We start from the raw sequence: 20,520 nt of genomic DNA on the forward strand, positions 1-20,520 counted from the left end.
TTGGCCGCCTCTCCTTCCAGTTCTCTGCTGCCAATGACTGGAACGGACTACAAAAATCTCTGAAACTGGAAACACTTATCTCCCTCACTAGCTTTAAGCACCAGCTGTCAGAGCAGCTCACAGATCACTGCACCTGTACATAGCCCATCTATAAATAGCCCAAACAACTACCTCTTCCCCTACTGTATTTATTTATTTTGCTCCTTTGCACCCCAGTATTTCTACTTTGCACACTCATATACTGTCAAATCTACCATTCCAGTGTTTTAATCGCTATATTGTATTTACTTCGCCACCATGGCCTATTTATTGCCTTTACCTCCCTTATCTCACCTCATTTGCTCACATTGTATATAGACTTATTTTTCTACTGTATGTTTGTTTTACTCCATGTGTAACTCTGTGTTGTTATATGTGTCGAAATGCTTTGCTTCATCTTGGCCAGGTCGCAGTTGTAAATGAGAACTTGTTCTCAACTTGCCTACCTGGTTAAATAAAGGTGAAATAAAAAATAAAATAGACCAGGTCACTGTAACAGCACGTTTTGTGAAACTGCTGATTTAAAAGGCTTTACATTTGACAGATTGAATAATACTACAGTACAGTGACTGTACAAATGTTTTCTGTTTCTTCAAGTGCAGCCTGTGATATGAATTTCCGCACCACCTTGAGTGGATAGCTACTGTACAAAACACAGTCACTGTATAAAATTACCTCCACTTTTGTGGAAAACCACTTGAATCTATCAAGTTAAGAACTACAAATAACATCAACGGGTATGACATCATGGATGTACATGTATTTAAGTGATAATGCCCTCGAAGCCAGTGTTTGGAGGACATACTGGCACGGGTGTTGTTAGACCCAAGATGAATTCGAGGGCCGGCAAACCGTGCAAATATATCCTCCAAAAACCGGCTTCGAGGGCATTATCACTTTTATATAACGGGTTACCAACATATTCAAATAATGATTGACATATCTTCATTAAAAACATTATTTTGATTAATTTATTCATACTATTTCATCCTTCCACAAGATATAGTCCCAACACAAACATAGGGTTGACCCAGTCGTTCAGTCTTTTTGTTCTGTATCTATGGACGTGACCCAGTCATTCATTCGTTCTAAATGTGCTCACTCGTCAGGACACTGTTGTTCAGAGGAGCTAGCCAACAACACAGCTACAGTAACACAATCACTTCAATCTGAAGCTGGAAAGACTGCAAATTAGCTGCGTTTCGTTTTACCTTTTTTCAATAGAATTTTTTTTGTATATATCCATAAAAATGAAGCCAGCTGATTCATGATTTCGACAGGTTGAGAAACGCTGCCTGCCTATCTCGTCCCGACACGTTCATTACTATGGGACAGCAAATCGAATTTGAATATTGAAACAAGGTTTATACAAATCTCCGCTGTTGAAAACGAAACGTTAGTCTAAAATAAATTAGATAATGTCTAGATGCTCTTTATAGTGGAGATCAAGTTTATAAATTGGCTGGGCTGATGAGACAGTGGATTGCAGTCAGTTAGATTTATCCGGTGGCAACTTGTGGAATAGACAGGCTGAAATGCGGTTTTAACCAATCAGCATTCAGGATTAGACCCACCCATTGTATAATTACTAATAAACTCAATCTATAGATCAGTCAAATGGTACAAACCAAGTATCACAACCCCTTAATAACACCTTTGTGAAGTTTATTGTTTATTTGCCTTTTTTCATTGTCAACATTACATAGGATCTTTGGTGTTCCTATATATGATATAGAACTTGTTGGATTTTTACTATAATCTTAATTTATCTTAAAAGAACAGAAAATCTTCATCACATCAGCACTCTAAAACATGTGAGACCATTGATAACAGTTTAGGGGGAAGAGACATAGCAGTCAAGACTATATCCCAAGTCATACACATACTGTAAATACCTTACCTGGTATCCTTTTCTTCACTACTGACCTGAGGACTCGATAGATGAGAGCACAGCAGTATAGTGAAAACCTATTGAGTCCTTTCACTGGTCAGTGGTCATGAAAGAGGATAAGGAAAGTATGTTTTTAAAGTATTGTGACACAGCAACACACCCTAAACATTAGCTCCCTGGACAATTTCATACTGAAGTCATGTGTGATACTGCTTTTTCAAACAGCCCTAGTTTGTTCCTAGTTTTAATACGCAGCATAGATCTTCTGTGAAAGCAGTTGAACAAGTAGCTGACTGAAGCACCACAGGTGTAATTTATAACAGAAATGTGTTGGGCAAAAATCCACTACATTCAAATCTATATAAAATCAACCTTCCAAACATAGGAAGAATAGCATGAGGCTAGACCAGAGACTATTGTACACTAACAAAGGAAGCAACAAGACCAATAATTTGTAATTGATTAGTATAATCAACAAGTGACTGTTTGGCTACATACTAGCGCCAAGAGTTTTAGTAGATTTAGAATAAGTAGTGGCAGTAACTAGTGTGAACCATACAGGCACTGAGCAAAACCTCAACCGCTCTCTCTCAAATGAACTAAACCATTTTGCCAAAGACTCTGCCTCACATGGTTTAAAAAATATCACAACAAAATAAGCCTCACAAACAGCTCAGAGACTGTGAAATGTGGTGGCCCTAAAGGGGCAAAGTAGTGAAAGATATAAATTCATAAAAACCAAAGGATGACATTAAACATGATTGGGACAATGTTGTGATCACTGTCAAGCAAAATATATTGTATCAGTGGGCAAAACTGTGTTTGTATCCGTATGTTTCACACATACTGCATACCACAGGTGTCCCCACAAGTGCCTTAACAAAGAATATGGAGTGTAAAACATGACATTCATAATATAAAACCAAATAAGTACATGGGGACCATTATCTGCATTCTTAAAAGGAAAAGGAAGAACGCAATCTGTCACTTTAAAAGGAATAAACTCCCCCCTCTTGAGATCAAACGTGGTGTTCCACAAGGATCCATTCTTGGATCTCTATTAATTAAATGAATTACCTGCCAAACACAAGTACAGAGGGACAACTCTACTTGTTAAGATGAATCAGCAGTATTCCCAACTTATACTAAACATTCAAAAACACCTATGTATATTGGGAGTCTGGAGTATGATTTGTTTGACAAAGCATTAGTGTCTAAATGCAGTGTCATGTATCCAATTAGTTTATACTACCACTATGTTAAATACACTTTAATTTCTTCCATTCCACAGAACTCAAACCACTGTTACTTGCATATATGAGATGTAGAAAACCAATTATATTTCACCTTAAGAATAGGATTTGTTCACTGCTGGTAACGCATACAATAACCGTATAGATGACATTTGGTTACTTTAAGGCCCAGTGCCATCAAAATTCTATTTTTCCTGTGTTTTGTATTATATAGTAAAACTAACACAGGAAAAGTATTACATTTTTTTTTACCAGTGTTATTTCTTGATAGTTGCTGGTTGAAAACACAATCTACACAGGACCTTCTAATGAGCAGGTTTGCATGGGCGGGAGTTTAGACTTTCAATGGTGACATCGCCATGCAGTAAATTGGTTAAAGGTGCAAGATGCAGAAATCGCTGTGCCATTTCCTGGTTGTAAAAATTCTAATAGTTTGCCATATCAGTGTGGCATATCAATGTATGTGAAAAAACAAGCAATGCATAGTGTAGAGAATCATTGTACAATATAAACCACTGTAAATATATTTCAATAACCAGAAATGCTGTATTTTCATCTGTTTGAAGCTGGCGTACAAAACCAAAAGTAAAAGACCCAGGAAGCATAAAAATAGAACACATAGAACAGATATACCGCTTCGTAGACTTGCTTTAAATGAGAAAGACAGATCTATAACTCACATTTCTATGTGAATTTAGTTGGGTCGCCCTAACAGCTTTAATATACCAATTACAAAAAAAGTTTCAAACCTCTCTGCCAATAACATCAGGTTTTCAGTTGTCCCCTTCCACCATTCCCAGACAGTCCTTGCAAAATTCTAGCTTGAGAAATAGTTTTTTGCTATAAAGCTATTTTTGCCCTTTTTAATGGAAATCTATTACAGTAATGTACAAAATTGTTACCCAGAAACGGGTAATAAAACAGCTGCTTTGGGCCTTTAAGGTGTTCAATACCGCAGGTCATAGCAACTGTATACAATTTACAGTAGCTGTAGCTTTCCATTAAGAACCAATAAGATTGCCATCTCTTCACAGAACATAATTGTTACATTTTTCATCTTTATGTCAACAAATCTCTTTTTTAATTACATCACAGAAAAGCCAAAGAAGTGAACAAACTTGATAGTTTGATATAGAAGTTTTGTAATATAAGGTGAGAGTTTGTATACCATTGATTTGCATTGTTAAAAGTGTAGTTGTGGACCTACAGTATGTGTATCATTCAGGGTGAGGGACATATGGCAGACAGCGCTTTTTCACACAAAGCACACATGAACAGCCGACAACATTTTTTAAAATCTTCATTAATCAAGTAAAGCCAGGAGGACCATTCAGATAGTTTGTTTCTTTTTCACCTGCCAGGCAATTTGACTTTCTTCTAATCAGTAAGACAGTTGTAGCAGTTTTCATACATGCAGTAAACAGCTTGCTTGGAGTCGCACTCAGGACTCGCTGCACAGCTCAAAAAAACACCAATCGGGGCACTCGCTCCATTCGCTCTCTCTCTACTCAGAGGTCTAACAATATAATAACCCTACAAAGCAATTAAAATGTAAATAGCTAAGAATTATGGGTTTTAAAAATAAAAGTTATAGTGTGCAGGGCATTTATTTTTCTTGTCTGTAAGCACCCGACGTGGTCAGGGGGGCTTTAGTGAAATTATATGCTAAGGACACTCTGCCTGTCACAATAGGCCAGGTACACCCCTGAAGACATTACAGTACAAAACTCGATCTAAATGGTAATCGATAATTCAAGTTGATTTTTTTATCCATTTCCTGGTTCAGCACGGGACTGATTGAGATTATAATCGAAAGCTCTCTCACCCCGACGTACCCCAAGTGACAAACCACACCATTAGGGCAAAGTAACTTTGACTAAGAGATGCTACATATACAAGCCTTCTGGCCCACCCACCCACGGTTATAGGCCAAAGGCAAACTTGCTCTCCTGTTTTTCTGCTGCAGAATGCCTACATTTTGCGGAGCCAATAAACATTCACCACCTCCACACACACTTACAACTGCACACGCATACACAGAGACAAGCATACACACACGGAACAGCTCCACCTCAGTGCTTCCTAAGCACTGGGTGTGTTTGTGCTGGGGATTTAACTGTAAAGAAGCTCAGTGAAGACCCTCCCCCTGTTGACAGACAGCTACAGCTGAGCCAACCCAGCTAGCCCCCTGCTCGCTCCTCCTCAGAGTCTTTGTGGAAAGGGTCACTGGGCGTAACAAGTCAACAGTCAGGTTTGTTTCATTGAATCCTAGTGGTAACTTCTCGGCTCTCACGGTGTCCCTGGAGCACCAGTGGTGAGTGCAGGCGACAGGGGGCTCTGGGTCTGGTCTTGGTCTACATCACACATTTAGGGGGGATGGTAGATGTTTGTGGGATGGGTGACCAGGGACCAGATGGTAAACAAATCCTGACCCAGGCCTCACTGCACGCCTCTTGGCACCAAACCCAGTCACTGTAGTGCAACAGAAGAGGAATGACGGTGCTGCCTCTTAGCGTGACACAAGCATGTCTAGAGAGCTGGCTAACTCTCCCCAAACAGGTGTACGAGTTAGTTCCCCCCCGACACCCTTTCCCTCCCTCCCTCAATGCCGATTTGTCCATATTTCACAATACTTTTGTACCGATGGCGTTCCCTTTTTTCTTCAGAAACGATGCAGCATTATTGAAAACATGCAGTAGAACAATACTACAGTATCAATACAGTCAGAAATGATTGACTAGACATTGAAACATCACATCCACCATTTTGTATAAGTCCACTGTATCCTGTTTGAACATGAAGCAATAAGGGGCATAGTCTTGTACCATCGAATCAGGTGCTCTGTACACTTGGGGACTCATGGGTAATATGACCATGATCCTTTTGGGGGGACCCCTCTGACATAGTCCATCTATAATGAAAGCAGGCAGCTGCAGATTCTCTCTTGAAAGGCATGGCTTTAGTCATGCCACACACATCAAATCATGATTCATACAACGATAGGATTATTTTCCCGCTATGCATTATCATCACATTACAAATGCACGTCCTATAACATGGTCCAAAAAAAAAAGAGGCTTCAAAATATAGCACACACACTATTTCATGTCAAATTCAATCACATGGCACCAGAACACGACACTCTGTTTTTTTTGTTGTTCTTTACAATTACCCTTACATGGCACTTTGAATGGAGTAACCTTGTCTATCGGTCACGCCTATGTGAAGAGAAGGACTGAAAAAAACTCACAATTCAAGTAAAAGCCCTTTCTGACATGGAATGATCATACAGCTAAGGTCCATTTTAAGTGTAAATGTAAGTGCACACCAATGCAGAGGGGGTCACAATGCCACTGAAGCTGATGGGGGGGGCCTCATGTCCCTTCTGTTTGGGGCTGGAGACCCCGCAGAGTCTGAGAACCCATTTATTGTGAGATAAGGCTTTGAGGAGAAGCGCACCTGTTAGACAGGGCCACACTGAGTTCCATTAGGGTTCCTGATACACCTTCTCTCGGCCCAAAGCATCGTCACTAGCATCAGTCACCCACTGTCTGCTCTGGGGGATTCTCTCCCACTCCTGGGCAATAATGGTCAAATCACACTCTACCTGCTGTAAGGGTCACCTGGGTAACTATCTCTGCTGCTGCTGTTGTTATCGTTGCCGTTTGTGCCACTGCTGGGAGGGTAGGACCTGCGAGAGGAGGAGGAAGAGGAGGAGAAGATCAGGGAGGAAGAGGGGCCTGGCTCAGAATTGTCCATTCGGCTGGCTACTTCAAACACGTTGTCGATGTCCATGGCCACTGAGAGCCCGGCCCCCGCACCTGAAGCAAGGCTGGGGGGTTGTGGTTGGGAGACAAAGGGCAGCCCCCACACCGGGCCTGGTTCTGTGGGAGCGGACGAGTTCTCCAGGCTGAGATGCAAGGTCTGGGAAGGCTGAGGCTGGGTGATAGTGAGGGGGCAGGCGGAGGAGGTGGAAATGGAGGCTGTAGAGTGGCCGGCGACGGGCAGGTTGGGGTCACTGTTGCTGGGCAGCCAGGCTGCGGCGCCGGTCCGGGTCTGGGAGCCGCGGTGGATGCGATGGCTGACGATAATGTTGTTGCCGAAGCCGCCCATGGAGGCCATGGTGGTGCTCTGCTCCCGCTGGACCACCGCCGTCATGCCGCCCTCTGCGATGAGCCGGCGGATCCGCGCCAGGGCGTCCTCTCCCGGGGCATACTCTGGGGCCTCGCCTGGATAGAGGGAGGAGGAGTTCATTATCATATGAGCGATGATAATGAACTCTTTCAAGCTGCTGATTGATTTTTTATTGGTGACTTGCCACACAATGTAATTGCAACTTAATTGGCCCCAGGGAGGAAGTTAATGACTGCTCCTTTTAGCGAAACGAGACCCAGTCCAGCCTTCCACCCATATAACAGAGGATATACCTTTCACTGATTCCCTCCTCTGCAAAACCGACAGTTGAACCACTCCTTCCTGAGCATTTTACCATTTGCTGTCATAATGACCATACACAGTATTTTTCCAAAGTGGGAATGAAATATATTTACTTTTTCGTTTTTTTTACCATGATCTAGACAAAATACTCAAAAGAAAATTCGACACATTTTAAGAAATTAATAGAAATTTACTAAAATATATTTGTTGCCTAAATTAGTTCAGGAGTAAAACGTGGCTTAACAAATCACATAATAAGTAGTCAAGTCTTTTAGGGCCAAGTATAAGTCAAGTCTTAAGTCCCTTTCGGCAATGGCTTTCTACCTGCTGTGGGTTAGGTCTATAAACCTTGTAAATTATTGAAGAGAATCCCTTGGTCATTAGTCCATACTTGTATGAAAGAAAGCACATCAGACACTATTTAAATCAAAATACATTTCCTTTAAAAATGTAGACAGTTTACATTAATAAAAGTAATTGTACCGGATATGAAAAAAATCAAACATAACATTTTAAAGTGCATGGTATTTTGTGGCATACATTGTCTATATTTCACTTCATTGTGTCACACAAACAGAAAATCTGTAGGTGAGGGAAGATAAATAACAAGTATGAATGTAAAACAAAATGACTGACAACTGCACTACTAAAGTGTCCTATATATTAAACGTAATTACCTTTATCCCTAAAATATACTTACTTGACCTGGACAATTAACAGAAATACCATTTCCTGTAACAAGTAGCAAATGACGTCCTGTGCCCTAAGACAGAGAACATTTCTGTTGCAGACAGGTTACATTTCAGAAAGATCAAGTTGTCAGTGTTCTTGCACTGAGCCTGGCACGATGAAGGCACATGATGAGGCCTTCATGACTAAACACTCTCACCACTGGGACACTGGTGGCAGGCACAAACAACGCTGTCATTGCTACCTGCTTGAGCCTTGGAAAGACTTTGGCATGGATTCTCCAAAAATGCAAGCATTCAACTTCATTTTCTACAGAAGATACTTGAATGAAGCGAATAATCTCTGCTCTGACAGATTTTATGTCTCCTTTCTTGTTGCTGATCTTGTTGCAGTAGCCAGAGAACATTCTGGAGGTTTTGGCAGGTGGTTGTTCTTCTTCTCCACTACTGCTCTCCGTAACGGCGACTTTCCGTGCCTCAGCCAAAACAAGGTCTGAAAGAATGTCATTAAATGATGTATATGATCAAGAAAATAACAGTATATATTATACATGAAATCATTATTATTTGAATGCAAGTGACATGGTGACATTGTACCTACCAATCAGACTCTCCTTCAATTCAGCTTTATCTTCATGTTGTATGAGGACATCATGATCAAGCCAGAACAGGCAGAAAGATGGGTCCAGCTGTGCAGCCATTATGTATACATTGTCACCAAATGGAGGTTTTGTTGCCTGGTAATCCGAGTGCTCCATTCTGACATTCACCAACACCCCCTGGATCAGCGTTTGAGTGACTGCTGCAATGCTTTTACTAGACTGACTAGGTGACGACTTGTGCTCAGTATACTTTGCAGATGATAGTTGAGTGACAGTACACAAAGAAGGGCAGCACTGAGAGTCACCACATTCTCCCCCTGAGTAAGGTTGGTGGCCTGGACAAAAGGGTCCAATAGCTGGCTCCATTCCCTTGGTGATAAGCAGAGCTCCTTGTGTCCTTGGGCTTTGTTGATTCAGATCAGTGACTGCTTTAACAAGCCGGAGGATAGAATTCCATCTGGTAGACACAGCAGCAGGGACACTACTATTGACTCCGAACTCAGCTTCAAATGCTTCTTTCAGACCACAGGTAGTATGTAGTAAGCTGCAAAGTTTAGTTACCTTAGCCATCATACTGTGTATAATTTTTGTTTCCTTTAGTCCATCTCTAATCACCAGTTGTAATGAACAGGACAAAGCACTGTAAGATCTGTTGCCTGCAGTTGGATAGCTTCCACATCAGCATTGTACTCTTCACCAAATTCTTCCCATAGGCTGGGGTTATCCACATCATCATCATCATCATGATCATTGCTTGCTTTGGGGAAACAAACTGTGAAGGCCTTTTTCATACTTGCAGCGTTATCACATATGATATAATCTAATTTATGTTTTATACCAAAATTATCACATATTACTTCAAATTTATCACTGATTCTAAAGTAATACTGCAAAAAAACACAGCAAAGGAATACACTTTTTGACCTAAATGCAAAGCCTTATGTTTGGGGAAAATCCAACAACACATCACTGAGTAACTGCCTCCTTATTTTCAAGTATGGTGGTGGCTGCATCATGGTATGTTTTATTTTTTTATTTATTTCACCTTTATTTAACCAGGTAGGCAAGTTGAGACCAAGTTCTCATTTACAATTGCGACCTGGCCAAGATAAAGCAAGCAGTTTGACACATACAACAACACAGAGTTACACATGGAGTAAAACAAACATACAGTCAATAATATAGTAGAAAAATAAGTCTATATACAATGTGAGCAAATTAGGTGAGATAAGGGAGGTAAAGGCAAAAAAGGCCATGGTGGCGAAGTAAATACAATATAGCAAGTAAAACACTGGAATGGTAGATTTGCAGTGGAAGAAAATGCCAAGTAGAAATAGAAATAATGGGGTGCAAAGGAGAAAAATAAAGAAATAAATACAGTAGGGGAAGAGGTAGTTGTTTGGGAAAATTATAGATGGGCTATAGGTGCAGTAATCTGTGAGCTGCTCTGACAGCTGGTGCTTAACCTCTCTAGGGTAGGGGGCAGTATTTTGACATCCGGATGAAAAGTGTGCCCGTAGTAAACTGCCTGCTACCCAGGATATGCATATTATTAGTAGATTTGGATAGAAAACACTCTGAAGTTTCTAAAACTGTTTGAATGATGTCTGTGAGTATAACAGAACTCATATGGCAGGCAAAACCCTGAGAAAAATCCAACCAGGAAGTTGAAAATCTGAGGCTTGTAGTTTTTTCAATTAATTCCCTATTCAAACTACAGTGACTTAGGGGTCATTTTGCACTTCCTAAGGCTTCCACTAGATGTCAACAGTCTTTAGAACGTTGTTACAGGCTTCTACTGTGAACCGGAAGGGAATGACAGTCATCTCAACCAGGTGTCTGGCTGAGTGCCATTAGATCATTCATGCGTGTGGCCGTCAGCTTGAGGTGCTTTCTTTTTCCTTTCTGAAGACAAAGGATTTGTCCGGTTGGAAAATGATCGAAGATGTATGATAAAAACATCCTAAAGATTGATGCTATACATCGTTTGACATGTTTCTACAAACTGTAGTATACGTTTTTGGACTTTTCGTCTCAACAAAATGTGCGAGCATGGCGCATTTGGATAACTCGGCTGAACGCGCGAACAAAAATTAGGTATTTGGACATAAATATGGAGTTTATCGAACAAAACAAACATTTCTTGTTGAAGTGGGAGTCCTGGGAGTGCATTCCGACGAAGATCAGCAAAGGTAAGTGAAGATTTATAATACTATTTCTGACTTTTTTTTACTCCAGAACTTGGCGGGTAACTGTATAGCTTTCTTTGATGGCTGAGCTCTGTACTCAGAATATTGAACAATGTGCTTTCGCCATAAAGCTATTTTGAAATCTGACACAGCGGTTGCATTAAGGAGAAGTATATCTATAATTCTTTCAATAACTGTTGTAAAGTTTATCAGCGTTTATGATGAGTATTTCTGTAAATTGATGTGCTCATTCACCGGATGTTTTGGAGGCAGTATATTTTCTGAACATCACGCGCCAATGTAAAATGGGGTTTTTGGATATAAATATGAACTTTATCGAACAAAACATACATGTATTGTGTAACATTGAGTCCTGGGAGTGTCATCTGATGAAGATAGTCAAAGGTTAGTGATTCATTTTAGCTGTATTTCTGGTTTTTGTGATGCCTCTCCTTGCTTGGAAAATGGCTGTGTGGTTTTTCTTGTCAAGTTGATGTCCTAACATAATCTAATGTTATGCTTTCGCCGTAAAGCCTTTTTGAAATCGTACAGTGTGGTTGGATTAACGAGAATATTATCTTTAAAATGGTGTATAATACTTGTCTGTGTGAAAAAAATGTATTATGAGATTTTTGTTGTTTTGAATTTGGCGCTCTGCTATTTCACTGGCTGTTGAATAGTGTGTCCCACATACCCCAGAGAGGTTAAAGCTAGTGAGGGAGATAAGTGTTTCCAGTTTTAGAGATTTTTGTAGTTCGTTCCAGTCATTGGCAGCAGAGAACTGGAAGGAGAGGCGGCCGAAGGAGGAATTGGCTTTGAGGGTGACCAGAGAGAAATACATGCTGGAGCGCATGCTACGGGTGGGTGCTGCTATGGTGACCAGCGAGCTGAGATAAGGGGGAACTTTACCTAGCAGGGTCTTGTAGATGACCTGGAGCCAGTGGGATTGGCGACGAGTATGAAGCGAGGGCCAGCCAACGAGAGCGTACAGGTCGCAGTGGTGGGTAGTATTTGGTGACAAAACGGATGGCACTGTGATAGACTGCATCCAATTTATTGAGTAGGGTATTGGAGGCTATTTTGTAAATGACATCGCCGAAGTCGAGGATCGGTAGGATGGTCAGTTTTACGAGGGTATATTTGGCAGCATGAGTGAAAGATGCTTTGTTGCGAAATAGGAAGCCAATTCTAGATTTAACTTTGGATTGGAGATGTTTTATGTGAGTCTGGAAGGAGAGTTTACAGTCTAACCAGACACCTAGGTATTTGTAGTTGTCCACATATTCTAAGTCAGAACCGTCCAGAGTAGTGATGCTGGAGAGGCGGGCAGGTGCAGGCAGTGATCGGTTGAAGAGCAAGCATTTAGTTTTACTTGTATTTAGAGCAGTTGGAGGCCACGGAAGGAGAGTTGTGTGGCATTGAAGCTCGTCTGGAGGGTAGTTAACACAGTGTCCAAAGAAGGGCCAGAAGTATTCAAAATGGTGTCATCTGCGTAGAGGTGGATCAGAGACTCACCAGCAGCAAGAGCGACATCATTGATGTATACAGAGAAAAGAGTCGGCCCAAGAATTGAACCCTGTGGCACCCCCATAGAGACTGCCAGAGGCCCGGACAACAGGCCCTCAGATTTGACACACTGAACTCTATCAGAGAAGTAGTTGGTGAACCAGGCGAGGCAATCATTTGAGAAACCAAGGCTGTTGAGTCTGCCGATGAGGATGTGGTGATTGATAGAGTCGAAAGCCTTGGCCAGGTCAATGAATACGGCTGCACAGTATTGTTTCTTATCGATGGCGGTTAAGATATCGTTTAGGACCTTGAGCGTGGCTGAGGTGCACTCATGACCAGCTCTGAAACCAGATTGCATAGCGGAGAAGGTGCGGTGGGATTCGAAATGGTCGGTAATCTGACTTGGCTTTCGAAGACTTTAGAGAGGCAGGGTAGTATAGATATAGGTCTGTAGCAGTTTGGGTCAAGAGTGTCCCCCCCTTTGAAGAAGGGGATGACCACAGCTGCTTTCCAATCTTTGGGAATATCAGACGACACGAAAGAGAAGTTGAACAGGCTAGTAATAGGGGTTGCAACAATTTCGGCAGATCATTTTAGAAAGAAAGGGTCCAGATTATCTAGCCCGGCTGATTTGTAGGGGTGCAGATTTTGCAGCTCTTTCAGAACATCAGCTGACTGGATTTGGGAGAAGGAGAAATGGGGAAGGCTTGGGCGAGTTGCTGTGGGGGGTGCAGTGCTGTTGACCGGGATAGTGGTAGCCAGGTGGAAAGCATGGCCAGCCGTAGAAAAATGCTTTTTGAAATTCTCAATTATAGTGGATTTATCGGTGGTGACAGAGTTTCCTATCCTCAGTGCAGTGGGCAGCTGGGAGGAGGTGCTCTTATTCTCCAAGGACTTTACAGTGTCCCAGAACATGTTTGTGTTGCAGGAAGCAAATTATGGGTGGGTGTGGGTACGGGTATGCCTGATATCGGCAAAGTTTTTCAGGATAGACAGACACTGACGGAGCTAAGCACAGGCAAAATCCCACAGAAAAACCTTCAGTCTGCTTTACACCAGACACTGGGAGAGGAATTCACCTTTCAGCAGGACAACAACCAAATCTACACTGGAGTTGCTTACCAAGAAGACTCACGAAAACGCCTGTAGCATCCGAACGGATTGTCCGACGAACAACTCTATTGAAAGCGAAGACTCTGTTCTCAGTTTTGCTCTAGGACACCCTACAAGCCTCGTCTGAAGTTGGTACAGCCTCTTCTGACAACTTCTTCTGTAGCGTCCGAACGGTTTGGGCTACTCACTAATATGACTCCCTCTATGGAAAGTTGAGACTCTCACGAACATAAGGGTGTTCTCTGTTTTTCCCTAGGACGCCCGTTTGACCAAGAACCCGATGGTTACTCTGACAGAGCTCCAGAGTTCCTCTGTGGAGATTGGAAAACCTTCCAGAAGGACAACCATCTCTGCAGCACTCCAACAAGCAGGCCTTTATGGTAAAGTGGCCAGAAGGAAGCCACTAATCAGTAAAAGGCACATGACAGCCCGCTTGGAGTTTGCCAAAAAGCACCTAAAGGACAGACCATGTGAAACAAGATTCTCTGGTCTAATGAAACCAAACGTCACGTCTGGAGGGATCCTGGCACTATCCCTACGGTGAAGCAAGGTGGTGGCAGCATCATGCTGTGGGGATTTTTTCAGTGGCAGGGACTGGGAGACTAGTCAGGATCGAGGGGAAGATGAACGGAGCAAAGTACAAAGAGATCCTACATTAAAACCTGCTCCAGAGCGCTCAGGACCTCAGACTGGGGCGAAGGTTCACCTTCCAACAGGATAACAACCCTAAGCACACAGCCAAGACAATGCAGGAGTGGCCTTGTTCTTGTTTTTATTCTTAATACATTTGCAAAAATGTCTTAAAAAAACAGTTTTTGCTTTGTCATTATGGGGTGTGGGAAACAAAGGGTCTGAATACTTTCAGAACGCACTGTAAATCTAAAAAAAAAAAAAAAAAAAGTTTCTTCCGTTTTGACATTACAGAACATTTTGTGTAGACTGTTGACAAAAAAAGACAAATACATTTTAATCCACTTTGTAAATGTAACAGAAGTTCAAGGGGGTGAATACTTATACCTGCTGTAAAAACACTACCCTTCAATTGACTTTTGATGCCACCCTGTCTGAAGATATAACTAGAGGAAAGACTGCTTTAAAACCATGTAAGAACGTACAATAAGAGGGGTCTTTAGGCATTCTAAAAGGGAGAGTAGTAGGTGGGACTGGGAGGATTACCGGTGTTGGCTGTGGAGGTGCCGGCTTCTGTTGAAGAGTCCCCCATGGCACTGGCCTCAGTCCGCCTGGTTTGCGGCTGCTCCAGACCTCCCTGGGTCTCACGGCTTGTGGACGGGACCTCTGGACGGGCTTCTACGGAGATTAGTAGTGAGAGAGAAATCCTTGATACACTAACATTTCTTCAACGAAACTAAATTGCACAGTAAATTAGATGGGACAGAAATATTTGAAGGTTAACAACTGTGTAAAACACTAAATAATATTTGTACTGCTGAATATTAATTGAAAGGCAATGTGTCATTGAGCATGGGTCTGATTGGATCTCAGTGTTTTGTTTCATACAGGGAAACAATGAAAAGTCTCCTCCTACCATAAGCAGCAGCGTGGGAGGTGCTGGGCCCGGAGAGGTCCATCTCTGTCTGCGTCTCGGCGTTCTGCAGCTGCACGATGGGCGTCTGAGTGCCCTGTGAAGTCACCGAGGGGGCGGGGTGTCGGGGCTGGAGGCCAATGGCGTTCATCAGACCCATGTCTCTGTCAAGTCTCCAGCTGGAGCGACTGGGGGCCCTTGGAGTGGGCAAACACCACAGAGAAGATTGATATGACCTGATGGATGGATACTCATTACACAGTTTAGAGTTGCAAATTCCAGAAACTTCCCCAAAATCCCCCATTTTTTAAGTTGAAGGATTTCTGGGAATTTGATTCAGTTCAGTGAACACAGTGAGCAGGCCAGAGAGGACATGTAAGAGAAAGAGGTCACAACATCTCTTGGTCCTAGACTCCTCACCCTGGTCGATCTGTACCACGGGTCCTGCTTGTTCCACCACCACTGTTGTTGACTGTGAATATGGGCTCGGTGCTCGCTTCGGCCGGGCTCTCTCCGTCACTCCGGTACAACCTGGAGAACAGACAGACAGCACGACATCATTATTCATTGGCACCGACGATGTCGTCATAATCAGATTTCTCTAATGAGGAGAGATTCCTTAATGTAATCATGACAGACAATGACCTCATTACAGACCAATAATTGACCCTCTCCAATCTGGAGGGTTCCTGTTTCTACTGGCTATTAGAATAATAAAATCAGAGACCAAATTAATCCAAATAACTGCCAGCGTTGGAGGTGGTGGTAAGGACTGCCCTGAACTCAAGATACCGGGATTACACCTTTGCACACAAAGTGTATAGTAATATCAAAGCAAAAAATTCACTCATGCACCGTCCCGATAGCGTCCAGTCTATCAGGTATAAGCGTTACAATGGACAGACGGGAGCACTACTCACACAGGCCTGCAGATGACCAAGTCCCCTTTGTTGGTCCCGTAGGCCAGGCCCATCCCCGGGTCTGGAAGCCATCTGGCTGAATTGATGCTGACGTGCCGCCGCTGGTCCGGAGCCATGGGGTACACCACATTAAACACCATCTAAGGAACAAATAGAGAACACAAACAAACATCAACAAGCGTACAAGTCAAGAACAGATGATGTCTTACTGGAAAGCAAGGGGTCATTGGAGAAATTCTAAAAAATAAGCAAATAAAATGTCTATGTTCCATCTGATCTAACCTTTTCATGCTGGTTTTGAATAATTGAATGGCTTTATAATGTCTGTAATGGCCAGACAGACAGTCATTTAAAAGCCATTGAAGAATGTATCAGTAGTTTTATGGTGCTTCTACAGTGAATAGTTGGCTGGTAATTGCCAGGGATCAACCTCACGATATGATATTATCACAATACTTAGGTGTCGATTTGATATTTTTGCGATTCTCACAATTCTATATGTATTGAGATTCAATACTGTGACTGTACTGCGATTCCATAGTCTAAACATATTGCTCACCATATGTCTGCTGCAGAGGGACAAGAGAGAGCCATGAGAAAACAAAATTGGCTCCCAGTTTAAAAAGAAGATGGAGAACAAGATATGAAGTAAAAATACTTTTGGTGCAGTTACAGCCAACTAGAGCAAAAATAATATTGCGATATTGCCAAAACGATACATCAACCGAAATAATATCCTGGATGGATTTGTTCCACCATCACTAGTGAATAGGTGGAATATGATTGTTATTGGTCGGATTTGAGGCAGTTTTATGGGAAATAATAGGTACTTCAAGCTGCAATATTTAACTTTTTGGCCGACTGACCAAATTCACATGGAAATGTGACTTATATATCTGTCATTCTCATTGAAAGCAAGTCTAAGAAGTGGTAGATCTCTTCTATGTGCGCTATTCCTTCTCTTCCCAATCTTAAGTTTAGTTTTGGCGTCTTTTACTTTCCATTTTGTACTATATGAAAATATATTTCATAGCGGTTTGGATGGTACAATGATATATACACCAGTGGTTACCAAACTGTGGGGCGTACCCTGTCTGCAGAAGGGCCCCCCCCCCCCAGAAGGGCCGCTCCGAAGCACCTCTCACTCCCATGGCTCTCCATCACGTGATCGAGTCTTTCTTACAGGCTACAAGTGAAGACAGACACATCTGCAACCGCACGCGTCCTTATCCAATTCCAAGGTGCATATTGAAGTTATTGGAAAAACTGTCCACATTTACTTTGTCAGCCAACAAGATGAATAGGCTTAACAAACAGCAAAAGCACTAGCCTATGTCAATCTACTATCCCCCATGGTACAAAAGTTAACCTAGTCTATCTGTGCGAGAAATAAATATTCCAAACATAGCCTTGAACAGTTGTGGGGTGCAATAGATACACAATTAATACAACCACTAGCAAAAAATGTTTTCATGCAATGTGGCTGACGCAACAGATCAGAGCGTTTAGCTTAAAATGTTGATAAACTATTAGGCTATTTCTTCACATTATAAGCGCAACAATGCCCACATGGCAGTAGGCTATAAGCGTTAATGTTCCATTAGCGGGAAAAGACCATTATCAAAAGTGACAGCAAATGCAATTATGCATGTAATGCTTTTATTATAAAGGTGCAGTTCTATGGTGAAAATGATCTTCCCCAAACTTGAAACTCACGCAGAGCCAGTTAGGCTCAAAACCCATTATAAAACGGATGAATGTGCTTAATTTTAATAAGTTATTTTGCAACTTTAGTTGTGATACAAACCATATCAAAACATATAGGCCGATGGGCTAGACTACATGAGGTGTGTGACTAAAAAAGTTGCAAAAGAAAGGCAGTTTCTTATGCTGGGCATCACTTACAGGTGATAATATATCATTCAGAAGTGATAGGGTAATATTTTCACCCATCAGACTATTCTTGATTAATTTTGTCTTTACATAAACTAAATAATATGTGAGAAATTTGTTTTAATTTAGCGGGAAAAAACTATGTAATCTATGCACTTAAATAGCGAATGGAGGACGCTTTTCCTGTGTCCCATTTTCATCCCAGCCAGGTAGGCTATACTCCTGTTGTAAAGAGAAGCAATGTGCTTAATATTAGGAAAGTTAAGAAATAAGTATAGTAGGCCAAGCCTAATAGAAAGCTGATGGGATCCTCCTCGTTTTAGTAGAGGCCTTCACTCTTTCTCACGCAACCGCATAGCCTAGAGAAATGTTGCGCAATATAAGATATAAGGCTCTCATGAAGTGTTTGATTAGATTTTCAATAACATTTGCATTGATGTCAGAGTGATTAGCGTGACAATAGAGTGTTGAGTACCAGGCAGTAAGCAAGTTTGGTAGGCTACCAATGTCCATCAGCAGCATCAGACCTTGGAAAAGCCTAACTACTGTGACTAAACGGTCACGTGGAATTTGACTGCCTTCATGACTCGTGATCAGCGGTGTGGCGGTAATACGGTCACCGCAATAGCTTTATGTATGACACTACATCGTTGGAACACCTGTATTTGGGGATTTTCGCCCATTCTTTCTTCTCTGCAGATCCTCTCAAGCTCTGTCAGTTTGCATTGGGAGCGTCGCTGCACACCTATTTTCAGGTCTCTCCAGAGATGTTCGATCGGGTTAAAGTCTGGGATCTGGCTGGGCCACTCAAGGACATTCACAGACTTGTGTCGAAGCCACTCCTGCATTGTCTTGGCTGTGTGCTTAGGGTCATTTTCCTGTTGGAATGTGAACCTTCTAGCAGGTTATCATCAAGCATCTCTCTGTACTTTGCTTCATTCATCTTTCCCTCGATCCTGACTAGTCTCCCAGTCCCTGCTGCTGAAAAACATCCCCACAGCATGATGCTGCCACCACCATGCTTCACCGTAGGGATGGTGCCAGGTTTCCTTCAGGCCAAAGAGTTCAATGTTGGTGTCATCAGACCAGAGAACCTCTCATGGTCTAAGAGTCCTTTAGGTGCTTTTTGGCAAACTTCAAGTGGGCTGTCATATGCCTTTTACCTCCCTGACCAAGGCCCTTCTCCCCCGATTGCTCAGTTTGGCGGGGTGGCCAGCTCTAGGAAGAGTCTTGGTGGTTCCAAACTTCTTCCATTTAAGAATGATTGAGGCCAATGTGTTCTGGGGACCATCAATGCTGCAGAAGTGTTTTGGTACCCTTCCCCAGATCTGTGCCTCAACACAATCCTGTCTCAGAGCTCTGCGGACAATTCCTTCAACCTCATGGCTTGGTTTCTGCTCTGACATGCACTGTCAACTGTGGGACCTTATATACAGTGAGGGAAAAAAGTATTTGATCCCCTGCTGATTTTGTACGTTTGCCCACTGACAAAGAAATTATGAGTCTATAATTTTAATGGTAGGTTTATTTGAACGGTGAGAGACAGAATAACAACAAAAAAATCCTGAAAAACGCATGTCAAAAATTTTATGAATTGATTTGCATTTTAATGAGGGAAATAAGTATTTGACCCCTCTGCAAAACATGACTTAGTACTTGGTGGCAAAACCCTTGTTGGCAATCACAGAGGTCATTTTCCTCACCAAATTTAGAAAAACTCTGAGCAAGAGGACAAGTACATTAGAGTGTTTAGTTTGAGAAACAGACGCCTCACAAGTCCTCAACTGGCAGCTTCATTAAATAGTACCCACAAAACACCAGTCTCAACGTTAACAGTGAAGAGGCGGCTCCGGGATGCTGGCCATCTAGGCAGAGTTCCTCTGTCCAGTGTCTGTGTTCTTTTGCCCATCTTAATCTTTTATTGGCCAGTCTGAGATATGGCTTATTCTTTGCAACTCTGCCTAGAAGGCCAGCATCCCGGAGTCGCCTCTTCACTGTTGACATTGAGACTGGTTTTGTGGGTACTATTTAATGAAGCTGCCAGTTGAGGACTTGTGAGGTGTCTGTTTCTCAAACTAAACACTCTAATGTACTTGTCCTCTTGCTCAGTTGTGCACCGGGCCCCCCACTCCTCTTTCTATTGTGGTTAGAGCCAGTTTGCGCTGTTCTGTGAAGGGAGTAGGACACAGTGTTGAATGAGATCTTCAGGTTCTTCGCAATTTCTCGCATAGAATAGCCTTCATTTCTCAGAACAAGAATAGACTGACGAGTTTCAGAAGAAAGTTATTTGTTTCTGGCCATTTTGAGTCTGTTATCGAACCCACAAATGCTAATGCTTCAGATACTCAACTAGTCTAAAGAAGGTCAGTTTTATTGCTTCTTAAATCAGCACAATAGTTTTCAGCTGTGCTAACATAATTGCAAAAGGGTTTTCTAATAATC

At 42.2% G+C, this 20,520-nt stretch overlaps 2 protein-coding genes across 7 annotated transcripts in view; both read right to left on the reverse strand.

Annotated features, from left to right (window-relative positions):
• Positions 1 to 1,694: 1,694 nt before the first annotated feature.
• Positions 1,695 to 20,520, reverse strand: part of LOC115152423 (activating molecule in BECN1-regulated autophagy protein 1) — a 54,804-nt gene continuing 35,978 nt past the window's right edge. For 4 of the 6 annotated variants that reach the window (XM_029697293.1, XM_029697294.1, XM_029697296.1 and 1 more), the window contains 5 exons: positions 16,186 to 16,325; positions 15,686 to 15,796; positions 15,270 to 15,462; positions 14,899 to 15,034; positions 1,695 to 7,412 (listed from right to left, as the gene is read on the reverse strand). In XM_029697293.1, coding sequence (XP_029553153.1) covers positions 6,787 to 7,412; positions 14,899 to 15,034; positions 15,270 to 15,462; positions 15,686 to 15,796; positions 16,186 to 16,325 — 1,206 coding nt within the window. In that variant the 3' untranslated portion in view covers positions 1,695 to 6,786. Of the gene's footprint in view, positions 7,413 to 14,898; positions 15,035 to 15,268; positions 15,463 to 15,685; positions 15,797 to 16,185; positions 16,326 to 20,520 lie in introns of all 6 variants that reach the window. The other 2 variants (XM_029697291.1, XM_029697290.1) reach the window with 2 other exon arrangements.
• Positions 7,714 to 9,820, reverse strand: LOC115152425 (uncharacterized). Its single transcript, XM_029697297.1, has 2 exons — positions 8,911 to 9,820; positions 7,714 to 8,802 (listed from the first exon to the last, which is right to left on the reverse strand). Exons 1-2 carry the CDS (start codon positions 9,482 to 9,484, stop codon positions 8,432 to 8,434), a joined length of 945 nt encoding a protein of 314 aa, XP_029553157.1. The 5' UTR covers positions 9,485 to 9,820; the 3' UTR covers positions 7,714 to 8,431.

The sequence above is a fragment of the Salmo trutta genome, chromosome 17 (assembly GCF_901001165.1).
Source record: "Salmo trutta chromosome 17, fSalTru1.1, whole genome shotgun sequence".
Classification (NCBI taxonomy): Eukaryota; Metazoa; Chordata; class Actinopteri; order Salmoniformes; family Salmonidae; genus Salmo; species Salmo trutta.

What these genes read in the sequence shown, in the direction of transcription:
- LOC115152425 (XM_029697297.1), bottom strand. Translation starts at nt 9,484, where the DNA reads ATGATGGCTAAGGTAACTAAACTTTGCAGCTTACTACATACTACCTGT. An exon ending in ATTGAAGGAGAGTCTGATTG is followed by an intron (nt 8,803 to 8,910) that starts GTAGGTACAATG and finishes ACATTCTTTCAG; the next exon opens with ACCTTGTTTTGGCTGAGGCA.